General features: G+C 36.9%; 1 protein-coding gene across 2 annotated transcripts in view; it reads left to right on the top strand.

The window, feature by feature from the left end:
• The window catches only part of LOC129575510 (octopamine receptor beta-3R-like), a 75,016-nt gene that overhangs the window by 15,856 nt on the left and 39,755 nt on the right, over nt 1-19,405 (top strand). For both annotated transcript variants that reach the window (XM_055459246.1, XM_055459247.1), the window contains exons 2-5: nt 6,488-7,399; nt 8,380-8,655; nt 14,700-14,901; nt 16,087-18,181. In XM_055459246.1, the coding sequence (XP_055315221.1) occupies nt 6,957-7,399; nt 8,380-8,655; nt 14,700-14,901; nt 16,087-18,181 (3,016 nt within the window). In that variant the 5' untranslated portion in view covers nt 6,488-6,956. The remainder of the gene's footprint in view (nt 1-6,487; nt 7,400-8,379; nt 8,656-14,699; nt 14,902-16,086; nt 18,182-19,405) is intronic.

Here is a 19,405-nt window from a genome sequence, read left to right on the forward strand (position 1 = left end):
CTCTCTCTCTCTCTCTCTCTCTCTCTCTCTCTCTCTCTCTCTCTCTCTATTTCCCGCTGTAAGTTCCTATCTCTATACTCTGTCTCTCTTTTTATCTGGATTGTTGGCGAGATATGCGTAGGTCAACGTTAAAATTGTTTCCATTATTTATCGTAATGAAATCAATGATTATGTAAAACGTTCTTCAGCATTTTTATCCATCAGAATAACCAAATATGTACCACCACAAAATAATAAACCGAAGGTCGCTTCGTTTGCTGCAAACTCGAATTTTTGGTATAAATTTATGTGTGAGTGTGTCTGTATGTGTGTGTATGCGTGCGCGGGAGATTGTGTGTTCCACATTTCAAATCTAATGTAATCTCATCAGCAAGCAACGCCATGGGTCATCCGGAATTGTATTGACACTTGCCCATTGCTTTGAACCAAACAATAGGCGATTATACATTTACAAAGCGTCTACATTGGTTTGTGTTCTGATTGTGAGTGACAAAAAGCATTTTGTGATTTCGCTCTCGTTCACGCATTTTCGAATGAATCAAATGCTCAAAATGTGTTAGCGCTTTTGTGTGTTTCCATCTCTGCCCTCTCTCTCTCTCTCGCTGGCTTTTTTCGCTGCTATTTTTGTGATTGTCATTGTAAGAATTTATGCAAAGTAATCCATTGAGAACTTTTGTTCATTTTAATTTTATTCGGGGAGGATCTTTAGCCCATTTTCGTCTATCTGTATGTTTATTAATGCCAAATAAAGATTTTTTTTTCACATCTTTTGGTCGTTAAGTGTGCACAGAATGCGGGAAGTAAAGCAACGACTCGGAAAAATGGACGCATTTAATATTTCCTTCAAATTTTTGTTTATTCATTTCATCGTTCTTTCATCCGTTCATTCATGTCTCTTCTCATCCATCGCACGAAACGACTAAAAACGATGAGCAACTAGCTGTCACAGTCCAAATGGTGTCCAGTTTAACTCGTGTTTTATTTCACACACACACATAAAACTCGAATATGATTCCAATTTGTGAAGTAAGGTTGGGAGCTATAAAAGAAGGAAATGAAACAAAGTGAAGGAAAACTATGGCAAATGAAGTGAATGCCAAACGGAACGCATGCACAATGTTTCCTATTCAAACATATGCAACAAGTATAAATTATGTGCAGAATTTTGAATGTGCACATTTGGTAGCCCGTTACATTTGAAAGCTCTCGAAGGATTTATATGGAGTCGAGTATTTCCATGGCATTTCATTTTATTTATTAGATGAGCCGTATTTTTATTGTCTGTTCGGTTCATCACGACCGAGGAGAATTGGTCGAAATTAAAAGATTTCTCCTCCGTTCTTATCTCAATACATTTACTTTGCCAAATTTGTTTGTCGTTGGTGCTCTTTGGTGAATTTGTTTGATGTGTGCTTAGTTGTTCCGGTCGCTAACCGAAGTGGCCACGTAGGCGTGAAAATTTTATCATTTTTTTTGTCTTACATATCTCGCCACTTGGTTCATAAAATAACGACAGTATGTTCAGACAGTTCAGGATGGCTTTTCCCACTTGTACACTATGACTCGCTTCGTATTTCACAAAACTCATTTTACGTTGCCGTTTTATTCAATTTCATTGCGGCAGAAAGCAACTTCAGCTATCAAATAATAATAATCATAACTGAATTTCCAGCATTTTCACTTTCCACTTCGGTCAACACGTACTTTATGCTATCTCACTCTCCCACTCACTCCCTCTATTTCTATCACTAGGCTGCATAACAAGATAACATGCCATTTGCTTCCATATCGAGTGGTCTTCCGTGAACAATTTCATCCTCCAATCGGGATTATTTAAACACAAATTGTCGTCAGAAGTGTGAAAACGAATGGCGCCAGTCAGCATAAACACACACGCGCGCACAGGCATGCACACGCACTCATTGTTAATATCCGATAAAATATAAATGATTCTATACGTTTGGTGCGTGTGTTGTTACACCAAAAAGTTATCAAAATACTCGACTTTTGGCGAATGAAATTGTACTAACATTGCATTAATTCATCCTAGCATTCACCATAGTGATAAGAGACGTGCGTTTCAATTTTTCCATTCTGCTCACTTTTTGGGTATTTACGTTATGGTATTTCGAATTTGTGTTTTTTTTTTTTCGCTTCCAGTCATAAACGTGCGAGACGTATGTGAAGTGTGTTGGATGAGTTCGAAACGCCCACTTCGATATCCGAAGCGTATACAATATTGCAGTTATTTTCACGGTACTGACAGCACCGTTTCTGCCTTTCATTCTCTTTTTCCTTTAATTCTCGCTCCTTTTGCAAGCGACAAGCGCGGCTGACAACAACCGTTTGCCACTACGAGCATGGACGTGTTTCTTTTTTCACATGTATGGTTTAAGTTTTCCTTTTCGTTTTTCTTCTTCTTCTCCCTCTGCTATGGCAGAAAAAAATGAAGTACACTCATAAGAAGACGACGTCGCTTTTGCCATGTCATCACCAAGTGAAAAAGATTACATAAAATAATATGTACATTTTGTTTTGTTTTGTTTCGAAAATTAAATTCTGGCAAACGACGTAATATTGTTGTGCATGATTTGATTTAATATGTAAATTCAATGTTTTTCTCTTTTTGGATTTTGTGATCAACGTCATTACAATGACTGAACAGCGTGAGCTCAATAATCGCACACTTAAAGTCAAACAATTACATTTCATAGCTTCTTATTTGCAGAATTTTACATTTCTCACATGAAAGATATTTCTCCCTTTCCCTCACCCCAACCAGTAAACCTTCCAAAATGTTATACTCTGATTTTCAAATGCTCGTTTGAATGGGCATCTCTTGAACCCTGAAAAAAAACGGAATTATATGATACCGTATTCATTTTCGAGGTAGGTATGGGCTCTATACTCGTATAATACACACTCCCATAACTTCTCTAATATATGAATATTGTGCGACATAGTAAGATTTTGTTCCCCAAAATTTTTGGGGATGCTCCTTTGAACACGATAAGCATTTGAAAGTGATGGTGTAACATATTGGAAAGTTTACTGGTAAGTCTTTGCGATTTTTGCATTTGGGCGCGTTATTTGAGGCGAACAAATGTGTGTGACGGCCTTTAAGTTTCCAAACAAAGCGATACACAATTCCATACAGATCGGTTTATTAAATTAGGCAGCGAACGAAATGTTAAAATACGATTATGAACAATTTCAAAAAATCATTTCAACTTGGATATTACTTAAAGTTCATCGGCAAGAAAAGTTATTCTTCATTTGTAGGGGGTTTGTGGAACGGCTGCGAAGATGCAGATGAGCATTAATAGTCATCGTTTATTAATGAACAAAATTCTTGATTATTTCTTTTCTTTTGTTTTCTTTTTGTGTAGAATTTGTGTGCGCTCGCACATATGCGTTTCAATTGTAAAATGGTTGAAGACTCACCCGAATGTGGAAGGATGGATGAAGTGAATAAGTAGACAATTATTGCAAAGATACGGTTACCAATTTATCTGCACGATGCTTGCAAAAATTTTCCATAACCCAGGGCCTCCGCGAGCGCCGAAGGGCGCTGAAAAGGCGCGAGAGCGCATTTTTTTTCATAGCCGCGAGAACGCCGAAGGCGCTCGAGCGCATATATTCTCCATAGAAAAGGCGTAGAAAAAATAGAAAAGAGCGCATTTCTCATGGAAAAAAATTGTTGCGAGAGCGCCGATATAGCCCGAAAAAGGCGCAAACACTGATGTGATTCTTATATTACACTAAGAAAAACATGTGAACAGTCTTTTTGTAAATATTCAAAGCAGAACAAAATAAAAGCGAGAGAACTATAAATTCTTAGTCTCAAAAATGATCGAAATATTAATCAACGTTTGTACCACATATTATACGAATAATTGCTCCTTGCCAATGTTAGCAGTTTTACGGCTTCTGTTTATTATTTGTGAGATAGAATAAACAAAACGCGGTACGTCGCTAAAACCGAAAAATACTATGCAGTAAGTATATGTTCCGTCACTCGCGCCTGCTGTCGCCGGCTGTGATACTGTTTTCCAATAATTTTAGCTGCTGAAATTGATAATGTTTATTCGGGACTTTGTCATTTGAAAATTTAACTCTGGCTTAATACTTTTTACCAACGAATTGTTTACGAAAACGTGTAACGATTAAAACAAAAAAATACTGCAGTACGTTTCAAGCGAAACAGAAAATGATTTGGTCATCGGTTTTTGGTGTTTTGATATAATGTACAGTCACAATTCGTCGTCGAGTCTCACTTTTCAAATCCGATCAATATATCAGTCGAATCGAACAAGTGCACGACAAACCATCTCTGTTTCATTTATTTCTTGAAAAGAGGTTTAGTATATTTTTCCATTCACTCTGATTTTCATGAGTCATTAATTTTTAAAATGGAATCGAAATTAAAACTCATAAAAAATTATCTGCGCAATTCAATGGCACAAGAGCGCCTTAATGGTCTTGCAATTACATCTATCGAACATGAAGTTGCAGAAAAAATTGATTACAATGATATTATCGAAAGTTTTGCAGATTCTAAAGCACGAAAAATGAAGTTAACTTGAACAGATTTTGTTGTACTTTGAATAACTTATTTAAAATATGTATCACACCTCAAATTCGATGCATTTTTATTTTATTGAAAAAAATTATCCTCTTTTTCTTTCTAAGTAAAAGTCGCTGCGACATATCTTGCTGCGAGGCGCCGAAGGCGCTCGCGGAGGCCCTGCCATAACCATTTGCTCAATACATCATTTACCAATAAGTATCGGAAAAATTGCATGTGGCTCTTGCATTTGCTTCGATATATTTGTTTGTGTGTGAGTGTGTGCGTGCGCTTTGTCATTGCCGCATTTCAGAAGTATCTTTCGAATTGAACGAAGGAGCAGTAGCACCCATATTAAATTGGTTGATAAATGAGACGTAGATTCCACTTTTTCTTTTGTACTTTTCAGCTATTACCATTATCGGAATGATATACCGGCCGTCCTTTACGGCCAACACATGATACAATTTCCCACGAATTATCTCCAATGCTCTTATTGGTCGGATCAATGCTCGACAATCAATGTGCTCAGTCTAGTCCCACTTATTCTTGTTCATCTACCTCTCTCGCGCTTCTTCTGTCTTTTTTTTTTATTCTTTTCTATCAACGAAATAGATTCAATTGGGTTTGTATTGATGGTAGTTTGCTTCCCAATTGGAATTTCCAACTTTATGATCAAACTTTCTATGAACGAGAACCAATACAAATTATCAGCAGACATCACAACGAACACTAAACGAACTTTGTTGGGCTGCTACTCCAATCGCTGTCACTGCCACTGCAGCTAGTTTGTTACGCTTATTATGAGTTTTGTCGTTTCCATTGGATTTTATTTTTGTTCTTGTTGATGGCGCACCCACAAGACTTTTATGCGCATAATGATTACGTGCTGCTCATCTTTCTCTATCTGAATCTGTCGATACATATTTTATGGTAAGAACAATATCGTCGAATTACCAAACATTCATCAGCAAGACCACATTCCCGATATGCCATCGATGGTTACGTGAACATTTCATGCTTATGCTACGTTACGAACAACAATGTCAATAGAATTGCTTGTACATCGTACGCGATGCGCTTCGATTTGAATCGACTTCCACGAACCGCCAACGTTTAATATTGTCAGCGTACAAGTGTTTTTGTGAAATTTGTTCTGCACACAAACTTCCAAATAGAATAGCGAGAAATATGATATTGAATCATTTGAGCGTTAAAACGCGGTACCAGTTCAATATTTTTATCAATTAAGTGATTGACATTTTAAGCTTCGATGGAAAATCGTTTTTGACCATTCGCTAAGATGCACGTCTATTGCATTTCTCACTTACAGATTCGTTTACAGTGAAATCATATCATCAGTGTACGACTATGCAACATACCTGTCAAATGTATCTACTTTAAACACATTCATCGATGTGAACTTGAGCTAAAATACCATTCCATGACCAATTAAATGTTTTTATTTCGTGCCTTAATTGGCCTATGTTAATAGCCATTGATTATATGTATACATACAAGAAAAAAAAACGTCTGATTTGCTTTTAAATCGTATCATTGGGCAGAAGCAGTGTGTTTGTTTGTTCTGAAGTCATGTGAAATTGTGACTGACATAAAGTAATTTATTTAACGCAAATAACAACTTCTGATGCTCTTGATTTGTGCAAAAATTGCATTTCTCTGGCATTCAAATGAATTTTTTGGACCATTGAATACCGTTAATAAACAGAAAAAAAGTTGACATCGCCAAAAGTTTTCGCACTCTGTGTTTGTGTTCGGTAAAGTAGAAGTGACGAATTATTCCAGCGTGATGTGCACCATTTGTTTTTTTTTTTATGCTATGATTAATAATAATTGAACACAATTAACAATTTTCACAAATTTTTCTTTTCTCTCTATTTTCTCTTTCTCTTTTTGCAGGTGCTGTTTCTATGCCACTGTGAACAAAAACCATAATGGGAATTCACAAGTCCATGTCCGGCAAGTGTTAACGTTTAATGTCAAAAATGAATAGACGCTCGAAATACAACAGTGAACATTTAATTTGTAAAATTTCGTAATCGGTGTGATAGAGGTCGAGGTGGTTAGGTGTGTGTGCGTGTATGCCAGTTCATTTTTCATAATAGTTGTCCGCCGACCGTTCCATTTTATCCGATACATACAATCGCAGCAAACCTTTAGCGATAATTGATAATTGGCACCAGATGTGTAAATTGTGTTAGGTACACCATTTAGCATCGGGCATTTAAGAGATCAAAGCGTCCAGACTATGTGACTACAAAAGAGAAAGCAGTGAGCAGTGAGCAGTGAAAAAAAAGAAAGAACGAAACGAGAGAGAGGGGGAGAGAGAGAGAGAGAGAGAGAGAGGGAGAGAAAAAGGATCACATTCATGGTTGACGAAATGCCTGTGCTGGTTGCATTTACAGATTCAGTGCCTTATTCGTCATCTTCAAACGATGCAAACGAATCGTTATTTGTTACGTCTCCGACCACAACCGCTGCCGTGGCCGAGGATCGATGGGTTGAATTAACCATTATGTGCATCAAAAGCATCATATTCGGCACTATAATTATCGGTGCTGTGCTAGGAAATGCATTGGTCATCATTTCGGTCCAACGAAATCGTAAATTACGTGTGATAACCAATTATTTCGTTGTATCGTTAGCAATGGCTGACATGCTGGTCGCTCTCTGCGCCATGTCATTTAATGCACTGCAGAATTTGCACGGAAAATGGATTTTCGGCCCATTCATGTGTAACGTGTATAATAGCCTCGATGTGTACTTTTCGACTGCATCAATTTTGCATCTATGTTGTATATCTGTGGATCGGTAAGTATTACATCATTCACATATTCCAATACTTTACGATATTCGATTCATACATTCCCTCCCTACATGTACGTCGCATCAAAATGATTAACCATTTTCATTTTCGATTACATTTTTGTTTTTTTCCCCGTTTTAATCTCTTTCTTTTTCGTATTGGTCGCTCTTATCTTTGACCTGATGGTATTATTCATTGAAGCGTAGTTCGTTGGCAAAATGAACACATACACACACATAGAACTGAAGATAGAGAGAAAAAATATGAACGAGAGAGTACAACAATTTACAGAATCTCTTCAAAACAATTTTGTTCCATTTCAATACGACCACTGATTTTCAATCATTTTTTAGATACATGTGCTCCTCGTTTGCTCAATTCGCGCCAATTTTTTCCCTTTTTCATCCATCTATTCTGTTTGATTTACGCGAGCACATAACATGGCCAGATTTGCGGAGAAAAAAAAAAAACAAAATATAGCATCTAACATTTGAAATAGAGAAAACGTTACTAGGTTCTATATCATGTATCGGTTAAAAGCAAAGGGAAAAAAAATGGAAAATGCATCAAACACAAACGAACGGAATAAGAGGAAATTCGTAAAATAAAATGGAAACAAAAACACATTTTCCACGACATATAATCGAAAATGTGTGTTCCTTTTTTGCCCAGCAAAATAATTACAACAACATCCGAACAAAAAAGAAACTACATACTAACTGAATATGTACTCAAAACTTGTACGAACAACACGTTTGTTTACCTTGTTGAAATCAATTGAATCGTTTAGATACATACGGAAAAATAAATAAAACTGTACTATATTGGTATTATAGTAGCTCGAAAATAGTTTTTTTTTTGATTCCCATCATCCATTCGGCCGAAATGTTTACTCAAGTTTGTATGTCTTTTTATTTAATGTTTAGCATCTTTGCCTTTCGTTTCCCTTGTTCACTCAAACGATTCTATTTTCTTTTCCTTTCAGCTACTATGCAATCGTCCGGCCGCTGGAGTATCCACTTTATATGACAAATCGCACGGTGTTCTTTATGCTGGCAAATGTATGGCTACTGCCAGCTTTAATCTCATTCACACCAATTTTTCTGGGCTGGTACACAACTACCGAATCGTTAAAATACCAAAGCGAACATTCTGACGAATGTATATTCGTTCCAAATAAAACGTATGCAATAATTTCAAGTTCGGTTAGTTTTTGGATTCCGGGCTTAGTGATGATCACTATGTATTGCCGCATTTACAGGTAATATTTCGTTGCCGTTCCGTGTTCATTTTAGGATTATTCCAATAGTAGCCGGATCGGTGCACAATCAAACCCTCGATTTTTAAACAGATTTCATTCAAGCTAATCGATTTAACGTTTTGGACTCACACGCTTATTCGTATATATTGGACACCGACACATTTTACACTTACTTTTACAAATGGTTTATTGATTGATTTTTTTTTCGGTGCCCTGTCGGTGTGTCAGTTACAAACATAATTCGTATGAATGTTTATATTTAATTATAAAAAAGAAATCAAATTGAAATTGAAATTTTATTTGCTTTTAATATGCTGTGCAAATAGAAATTTGATCAAATCGACGTCAAACAGTAGTATTGTTAATGTCAGTCAATATCTTTTATAGATGCTATCGGTACATTGAATCAAAAAAGTTTCAAAAGATACGTGCTTGATGTGCGCGAAGCAATCAAAGCCAACAGATTGTTATTTGACATAAATGTTTTTCGGGCGTTCTATTCGACGTACAAGTGCTCCATTTCTCGACCATTATCTCTATTTTTACACCTGATGAGATGGTTGATGCGGAGCCAACCTTCCAGTTGATTTAATGCATAAAACAATGAAAAAGAAACCACCCGGCCACATTTCCGTACTCAGTGCTGAAATCACGAAAAATCCCATTAACTTTTACATTCGACTTCATTGTCTTGGGGATATAAATGAATAAAGGCGCTTTTTCACTTTCTGAATGATCAACAAATATTTCGAATGAGCCATTTCGACGGCCATCAAAAATTGTCTAAAGTATTACACAGAACAATGCCACTCTTGTCTGGATTCCTTCTGTGCATTTAAATGTTTATACGAAATATCCAATCAACGATGCCATTAAGCAGCAAAAACGAAAAAAAAAGGGAAAGCTAAACGGAACTCACTGCTCTCACAAACGCCAAATTTGTTCGTTCGATTTTTCGCTTTGTTTTACATTGGCATTCTTTCGTTCGGCCCGGATTACGCTAATAACTATAAATCGACCGTAATTAATTAAAAGAAAAGGGAGATGGTGTGAGAAAGAGAATAGCTTGGGCATTGTTTCATTTGCACGCACTAATTCGCACATATTCACATTCATGCATCTGTTGTTGTTCGGTCGATTGGTAGTAGATTGGGAAATTAAAGCAAAAAACCAAGTGGAATAATAGAAAAACTTTTGCCGAGTAATTATGCCCAACTTATCGAACACGAAATACAATTAAGTGCACCCAATACTCAGAAGAGAATTGCTAGGTCTCTCGCTCACTCACGCACACCACACATAAACACAAAGTAATGCAAACACAAGCATGGAAAGAAGAAAAATACACACACTTATGTGAGCACAATTCTTCATGTGGCATACCTTTTTCAGCTATAAATGCCCGAAATGGACCCATTTGAAGTATTCAGTGTTTTCCCAATTCACATTGAGATAAATCTAATTTTTGATAATTGTATCGTGTGTTGTATAGTAAAGAAACCGTCTACGATAATCATTGCCACAAAACAATACGACGGCCAATCTAGATGGATGGCAAAGCAAAAGCAAAATCTAAAGCAATAGGAATATAGCAATGGCCACGCCAATGCTAACGTCAATGATATTACACGCTTCCGCTGCTCGATATAAAATGCAGACAAATCAGACACATTGCCAAACAAAACAGTCATGCGAATGTTTGTTCATTCTGGCTATTTGTTCAAATCGCGTTCATTTATTTATTCGATAATGTGCACGGCAATAAAAACACTTGGCTCGGAAAGCTTTATTACCAGATACGATCAGATAAGCAAAGAAAGGGCGACTGAAAAAATGGATGTGTTTGTGTTTGATCTTTGTGTCAAATCAAATGCATTCCCAGGTGTAGAAAGAGGCAGGAAAAAAGAAGGCACAACATATTATAACTGGAATTGCGAATGAAAAGAAAAAGAAGGAAGAAGGAAAAAAAACGAATCGCCAAATAACAAACATGAACGAACGTGCTACACATAAAAAGACAGACATTAATTGTTCGATCTACATACACTTAACTTCAATAACGAGAATAAATATTTTATTAGCAAACATTTTTCGGTAAACCATGGACAGAGAAATCTGTCTTTAAGTCATTTTTCTACGTAGTGCGAGAAGAAGACAAAACAGAAATGTAACGTCAATGGTAGAAGTGTGCCAGTACGGTAAGGGCTTAACTATCGACCACAACAACGCTAAGTGTATTTGACGCGCCCGTTTATTCATTCTATCGTCCGTAAATGGCACAGACACACGCACACAATCCACGCACTAAATATCGCACTCAGTTTTGGTGTAGCCAACGACACACTTACAAATTTGTTGTGTTAAAAATATTTGCTAAACATTTCACTTTATGATATCATTCGTGTAATAAGAGATGCGCCATTTCTCATCAAATTTCTTGGCCAATCTATGGCTTCGAATCTATTTAGTTAACTCTGCCGGATATTTCCCATTCAATCAAAATACATTCTTTCCCTCAGTCTTTCCCCCTCCCTCTCTCACACATTCTCACTCTCTTTCCGCCGATTGTTGCTATTTTCTCTGCTTTATGGTAGCGTCATCAGCTCGAGTTGTTTGACTCGAGTGCGGTTCTTTGGTTTCTCAGATCTTGTTGCTGAGTAACCAAAAATACTTTCGTCTTCATGAAATAATTTATGTATATCAGCTACGCTGCGCTTGAAGCCAGTCAATAAACACACAAATGAACCCGTGAGCATAAAAACGTCTTATTAAACAATCGCCGAACAAAACGATACAAGGAAAAACTACCAAACAAAACACACGTTAAAAACGTAACACAGCAGGACGGTACTGTTCAAAACGAAACTCTGCTGTGCTACACATTACCGCTGTGGTACGTTTTGTTCGGTAGTTTTTTTTTTGTATCGTTTTGTTCGGCGATTGTTTAATAAGTCGTTTTTATGCTCACGGGTTCAAATATCATTCATTTGAATTGGTCATCGTTTGCTTCGTCGTCCGTCGATTTCATGACTTCATGACGAGATTGTTAGCTAAGTGATAACTCGACTGGATGGGATACATACATGATTGGTTATCATGATTCGTTCCGGAACTGCATACCGATAAACAGTGTCGAGGGATGAGCAAAGTGAAGAAATGGAGAGAGAAAGAGATAGAGAGCGGGAGAGAGAAAGGAAGAAAAAGAGAGAGAGAGAGCTGCTTGGGACAGTGAACAGACAACCAGCATTTTTCGTTCAAATGCGAACCACTTGTTTAGCGGCTGCTAAATTCATGGAACCACACCGTGAATGCTTCAATCCGTTTCAATCCATGCAATTCCATTCGGTGTGCTCATTTAATGTTCATTGGCACACATTTCATTCAAACGCTTTTGGAGAACACGAAACACAAACAATTATTTCAAGAATAAATTTATACCGATAAACATTTTCATTTCCGAAGACTTGCGCTTCTCCCATTTGCACTCTCTTCCTCTTTCGCGCAATATGTCTTATTATTATTTTGCCCATGCTCTGCTTATTGGCGTGGAGTACTCGTATCATGCGTTTTGAGGTTGGCAATGAACATGTGTGTGCGAGAACTGACTATCAAACATACTTCAGCATACATAAAATATGTATTTTGTGCAGCGTACATGCCGTGTGATAATATGTAATGGTAGCGAATGTTTCGAAAAGCTTTTTTTTTTCCACACCGTTTTCTCTTCGCACCAACCAATCCCCATATCGTATGCATATGCTAAGCACAGTGCCACACTAGAATACTGCTACATGAAAAAAAGAATGAATTGTTATCTTTATCGAAAAGTACATATTGTAAGCTGCTATTAAAGGTGTTTGTTTTCCATGCTTCTTCTCCTGACAACGTTAATATGTCATGGATATCGCTTTTTGTTTTGGTTGAACATCGTAACGGATTCAAAGTGGCACTTTCCTTTGCTATTTTCCATTTAACAGTTAATAGCACAATTTTAAATTTAGATACGTGTTATGCAGCACCACGTTCACAAAACATTCGATCTGCATTGCATTGACAATCGGCTGATAAAGTCGGCGAGAAATTTAATCGACTCAGTGTTCATCTGGGCTCTGGAAATTTCCTATCAAATCTTATACTCGATGCTTCTCACATGAATGACGCACATAAATGAATTACATGTCGGACACATTCTGTTTTAAAGGAATAACTGCAGGGTTGTTTGGCTTTGGGAACAAAGATTACCGTATAAATTATTACTCAATTAGACACACAGTGTCATTGTCAAGGGGCAATCCACTCAAAAGTAATACATAATACCTGCGAAGTAATACGAAGTAATACTAGGTAAAAGTGGTATTACTTTTGATAAAGTAATACTCCTTTTAAAAATAATACTATTGTTTGAAAAAAGTAATACTAAAGTAATACAAGGTAATATTTACATTAGTATTACTAATGCTCAAGACAAGTGCTGTTTTTTTGCTCAGGATAAATTTTCGAAATTTTCCCAATGGGAGCAAAAGGATTTTTGGTCGGTATGGCTCGCTAGGCCGCACCAAATTAGGCCATTCGCCACCATTTATCCGGGTCGATAGTCCCCATAGGTAGGAAAAATTGACTCTCGTATGTGGAAGATTTATCCGCGGATAAATTTTCGAAATTTTCCCAATGGAAGCAAAAGGATTTTTGGTCGGTGCGGCTTCGGAGAAGAAGAACTCTGAAGAAGAGTTCCAATTTTTCCTACCTATGGGGACTATCGACCCGGATAAATGGTGGCGAATGGCCTAATTTGGTGCGGCCTAGCGAGCCATACCGACCAAAAATCCTTTTGCTCCCATTGGGAAAATTTCGAAAATTTATCCTGAGCAAAAAAACAGCACTTGTCTTGAGCATTAAAGTAATACTAATACACAGTATTACTTTTGAGTGGTTTGCCCCTCGGTCATTGTTCAACCCAATCCCAATAAAACTACATTAACTGCTGCCACACTATCACAGCCGTTTTATCATGATAGTTGTGATTTCTCATGGCAATCAATAGCGTCAGTAATTTGGACTGAAATGAGTAGATTCGTTAATGTGATGACTTGGTATCTATGCAGAGCGTGTTAATTATTCATCAACACCATTTAACATAATATCTTGAATTATATATTTGTTCGAGGAACGTAAAAGAATGTATGTTTTCTGTTAATCCTGTATGCGTTAAAAGACAGTATACTGATGTGCTTCGGGCAGTTGACGGTTTCTACGGCTTTCGGGGAACTGATAAAAGAGTAGAGATCTGTCTGCAGCAAAGTTATGGGAGACACCGCGAAAAACGTAAAAAAAAACTTGATGACCCGCCAAAAATGAACATACATTCTTTTTACTATTATGGATTGCAATGAAACTTATTCATACGAAGTTGAGCAAATTTACATCCTCTTACCTCTCACCAATGCATATGTAGATTCATCCAGTCACTCCACACGCATGTAGACAAGAAACCTCGCGCGAGGGAGTGAAATAGACAAATAACGGAAAAAGAAAATCATGAAAACTCCAGATTATTGAAACATCGAACTGAAAAACCAACTTGCACGTATGATAGACGCAAACCATATATAGTATAGATATACTAGTGTATATTGTACACTGTTATATGAGCGCTTGTGAGTGTGTGCGTGCGCTTTTTTCTTGGGGAATTCATCCAGCAGATTGCACAGTACACAGAGAAAGCTTTTCGGAAGTATGAACGGGAACACAGAATAAGAACGAATATGAAATTCAATCAAATCGTAATTTTATTGCTTGAATCAGTACGATTAAATTAGATTATACATTTCTATATCACAGAATATACATATAGCTTCTTTTGTGCTTCTTTAGATTTAATTCTTTCTTCATCTTTTTGACATAATATTGTATATCCATTTTTCTTTCGCCCTGCTTCCTTCCTGCCTTCCTGCCTGCCGTTTGTTCGCTGTATGCATACATTGTTGACGTCGTCCATCGATATTGATATCATCAAAATTTTAAAACCATATGCGGACGTTTTACAGGGAAGCGGTACGTCAGCGAAAAGCACTGAGTCGAACGAGTTCGAATATCCTTTTGAATAGCGTTCAAATGGGTCATAATACACATAATTTTAACCAATATCATCACATTAACTATAATAATCATCCCAGTGACTGTGACCTAAATTTGAAGCTTAAGGATTTAAAGGAGGAGAGCAGTCAGCATTCGTTCAGTAATATTGAGGTAATCCAATTTTCAGATTACTTTGCTGTCAAATTTATCATTTTGTTCGAAAGTATATCGTTTTCGGGGTAACATTGAGCACCGCAACCGACCATAGAATTGAATTGATAGAAAACTCTTATGTTGTTTAATACGAAAAAGTAAAATAATGGCCATAGTAATACTAGTATTGATAATAATAATACTTTAGACTGGTCCAAAAATTTTTTTTCCGAGATATTCAAAAGGGCCGATCGGTTTTCGAAAGTAGGCCTGAAGAAAATAAGTTTGGCATCAAAAACTCGAAAAACTTAGAAATGAAACCACTTTGCAAAGAGGTGTTTATTTTTTTCATTCCACTCGTTTCGGAAGCCATTTTAGATCGCAACATTTCGACCAAAATAATTTTTCCAACCAATTCTTAGCAAAAACCAATGATGAGGTTTTGTTTGACTCGTCAATATTTATAACTTTTACCAAGACATCAGCCCTTGAAAAGACATTCTGGGTCAGTTACAGTGTAAAATTACAGAAAAATGGCAAATTTTTGGCATTTTTTACATTTGATAAGTCACCCAGGCGGTGGACTTTTGTTCAATTTTCGACTTGTTTCGTGTAGCCAGAACCTGTACAAACATTTTGGTACTTGTTAGATTGCGGTTTGGATGGAATTTGGCGACAATTGACCCAGACATAAAAGACGAATTCCAGGACAAAATGAGCAAATCACGAACATGAGCTTCGGTTTGACAGATAATAGCAAACGATTTCTACCTTTTCTGTAACTGGTCCAGAATGTCTTTTCAAGGACTGATGTCTTAGTAAAAGTTATAGATATTGACAAGTCAAACAAAACCTCATCATTGGTTTTTGCTAAGAATTGGTTGGAAAAATTATTTTGGTCGAAATGTTGCGATCTAAAATGGCTTCCGAAACGAGTGGAATGAAAAAAATGGACACCTCTTTGCAAAGTGGTTTCATTTCTACGTTTTTCGAGTTTTTGATGCCAAACTTATTTTTTTAGGCCTATTTTCGAAAACCGATCGGTACTTTTGAAAATCTCGGAAAAATTTCTTTTGGACCAGTCTATAATACTTGCAATGATGAATGGAATTTGTATAGGAAAATGAATTGAAGGATTAGTATTTTATGTTCACGTTAAAAAGAATTCTCATTTCATATGGTACACGATTAACTTTGGATTAGGTTCAACTGGTTGATAATATGGCAGCGGATGATGGTGATGCAGACATTTTGCGGGTACCGTCGCCACCGCAACGTCGATTGAGTCGAAGTAGCATCGATTTACGGGACTTGGAACAACAACAATTACAGCCACACGATCGTGTTGTGCATACAGACAGTGCCCCGTCGATGATTGCATTGGAAAACTTTTATTTGAAGAGCAGCAGTGGTAAAAATAAATCCGAAAGCTTTTTTCAACCGCTCATTTCGAAGACAAATTTCTTGAACAAGCCCTTGGAATGTTTTCATACGCGTCGCAACAACAACAACAAAAAACCAAATGTCATTGATACGCTCACCATCGAAAGTGATAACGAAGACCTTGCACGTTTTATCGAAGATAATTATCAATATTTCAAAAAACAAAACGGTGGCTTATCATCGTCCACATCGCCAGTTATCGCCGGCTTTCCTTTGGCTTCGAACAAAGCAGCTGAACGAGCAAGCCGAAATCTTCAACTACAAGCATGCAGTGATCCCGATTTTCTAACATTGAAGAATAACATCGACTGTGATTGCGGCGTTAGTGTTACCGCCTGCGAGAAGAAAATTAAGAGTAAGAAAATGGCAGCGATTAGTGATTCACTAATTTGCGAGCAAAAGAGCTTCGACGGGAATTTTGGCAATAAATCGAAAAAATTCATATTGAAATCGAAAATTCCTTTCAAGACAATTCTCAATGGAAAATTTCCCAAGGCCAACAAATACAATTCGTTGGATCATCCAACATCGGCCACTGTTTTATCACTAGCAACAACAATGATAACACCAACAGCAATGTCGGCCAATGTCACCACCACCGATCCGATGATGGCAACCAGTTCAGATCTAATCGCTGCTAATTTACAACAAGATCCGGCTCAAAATAAAAAATATGCTCAAAAAGGTCTTAATAATCACTTATCTCAATCCCTGAATGGATGTTACCTCAGTACGAAAATTGACCCAGCAACTCAATCAAAATCCATACAACGCGTTCGGAGCGAAGGCAACGAAACGTCAGCACACAACGCCGAACAGAAACATCATCCAAAATCGAATTATCAACGCCAGTCGACACAGCGGTTCCATCAATCGTACGACGCCTTCGACATGTTCGTCAAATTGTTCCAATGCGAAAAAAATAATAAGAATATGTGTGATAGGCAATCGACGACCAACAAGTTTAATTACAAAATTGTTGTTAACGCTAAGGAATTCGACTATCGAGATAGTATTTTAGATCATTTTTCGCCGAATGCAATTGCAATAGCGTCCGCATCGATACCCAACCAAAATGCAATCACCGCCAGTGACAGTTTGGAGAAAATTCCGCTTGCAATGGACGACAGCGCAAAGTCAAATGCAAAAGCTGAAATTTTGCTTGAAAATGTCTCCAGGGTGAGTAGTTTGAGTGTTGTTGCCGATCAAAAAGTCACAGCGAATCGAAGTGAACTGTACGAAGAGAATCTATTGTTCAATATAAATGCGGATGTCAGTTTACAAACGGGTCACGTTTTGGTGAATAATTTAGTAATCACATCGCCGCCAGTCACGCCAAAACAATTGCTCAGTCCAAAAACGATGAACAAAGAGCAACCGCCATCTCATTCGCCGCAGAATTATTTTTCGTATTCACAGCATCATTTGAGTCCGCATATGCTAAGTGCGGACACTACCAGCATGTCAATGGAAACAATGGTTGGTGTAAACAATTCACCGTTAGAGCAACTAGTTAGCCTGAGAACTGATTCTGATACATTTATGGTGGTGCAAGATTTAAAAGTGCCAGATATAGCAAGTGTAAACGTACGCTCCGCCAGCTCGTCGACACTTAATAATGGTAATGCGGCCGAGCAACATTTTATCAAAAACGATTTAATGTTAATCAATTCAAGGCCAAAATGTGATAAAAATAATAGTGGTGCTACTGGAAACATGGGCAGCGGTCGTATTCGCAAGCCATCGGTTACGTATGACATCAATGTTATCAATAAATCGCAAGACTTTAATATCGATGACATTTGCCCGCAGAGGAGCAGCTATGCAGCACGATCCGGGTCCACCACATCAACAAGTGAGTCTAAAGCCATACAATTATTTCTTTTTGTGCTTGTGAATTGCATTTTATTGTCATTTTAACATTTCAACAACAAATACATCCTCGGCTAAAAAGTTTTTGGTCTGACATACAACTCACCATAATATCTACTTTAACTTTGGAACGCACTATCTTTAACTAAAATAATGTTAAAATTTGAGCCAATTCGAATCTTGACACATTTCTAGTTGAAGATGTTGCTTTCCAAAAATATCATAGACATGGTGATTTGTCAGGCCAAAAACTTTTCAACCAAGTAGTATCTACCATATCTATTGAAGTCTGTCTGTTCCGGATAGAATTTATGTTTTGAGTATGCTTTGATTGCTTGTTTATGTCCAAAAATTTCAATAGACGTGGAGAGAAAACATATGAAATACATTATTATTTTGATCCCGTTCATTTGGATCAATTCATAAAGTGCTTAAATACATTATTAATTAATAATCGCTTCAAGAGCGCTTCCATTGTGATTGCGGTGGAGAAAAAACACACCCAATAATTGGGATCGAACAAATAACAAATTGAACGAATCATTAAAACATGTGTACCAATCGCAAGCCACACTATCATCAAATCAGCTATTTATAAATAATACATATTTATATATGTGTGTATCGTTATTCACGATTTTGGATAGCTTTCGAATTTGGCATTGATGTGTATTTATTAGCATGTGATTTTCCATTAAAATTTAGTCACATTTTCTATATGGTGGAGCCGTGATTTATTGTTCAATAAAATTTGTCACGACTTCTTGCATGCTCAACCATTACTAATATGAATCGAAATGGCAAACATAAAACCCTAATTATTTGATTCGCCGTAAAATTGGGAATAATTTTTGAGCGGCGTATTGTTTGTAATTTTAGAAAAATAATCAGACCAATTAAATTGGAATTGGAATTGGAATTGGAAAGGATAGCTTTTTTTACAATCAACCTTAAATCGAAGTTTAGTTGTTCATATTAATTTTTCCAACAAAATATTTACTGAATGCGAAATTAGCTTGCAAGCAACCCCCTCATCGTCATCATCCACTACATATTTACGTATTTACATATGATCCATTGTGTAGCAAATCAGATCATCTAAAGCATGTGTTATGTAAGTCCTACAACTACTAATGATGCAAAAACAAAGAGAATAAAACGAATTACATACGTAATCCAAACTTTTCCGCTCCGCAGCAATTTAGTT

This window comes from Sitodiplosis mosellana, unplaced genomic scaffold, assembly GCF_009176505.1.
Source record: "Sitodiplosis mosellana isolate CC-2019 unplaced genomic scaffold, AAFC_SMos_1.0 Smas_scaffold_6167, whole genome shotgun sequence".
In the NCBI taxonomy this organism is placed as follows: domain Eukaryota; kingdom Metazoa; phylum Arthropoda; class Insecta; order Diptera; family Cecidomyiidae; genus Sitodiplosis; species Sitodiplosis mosellana.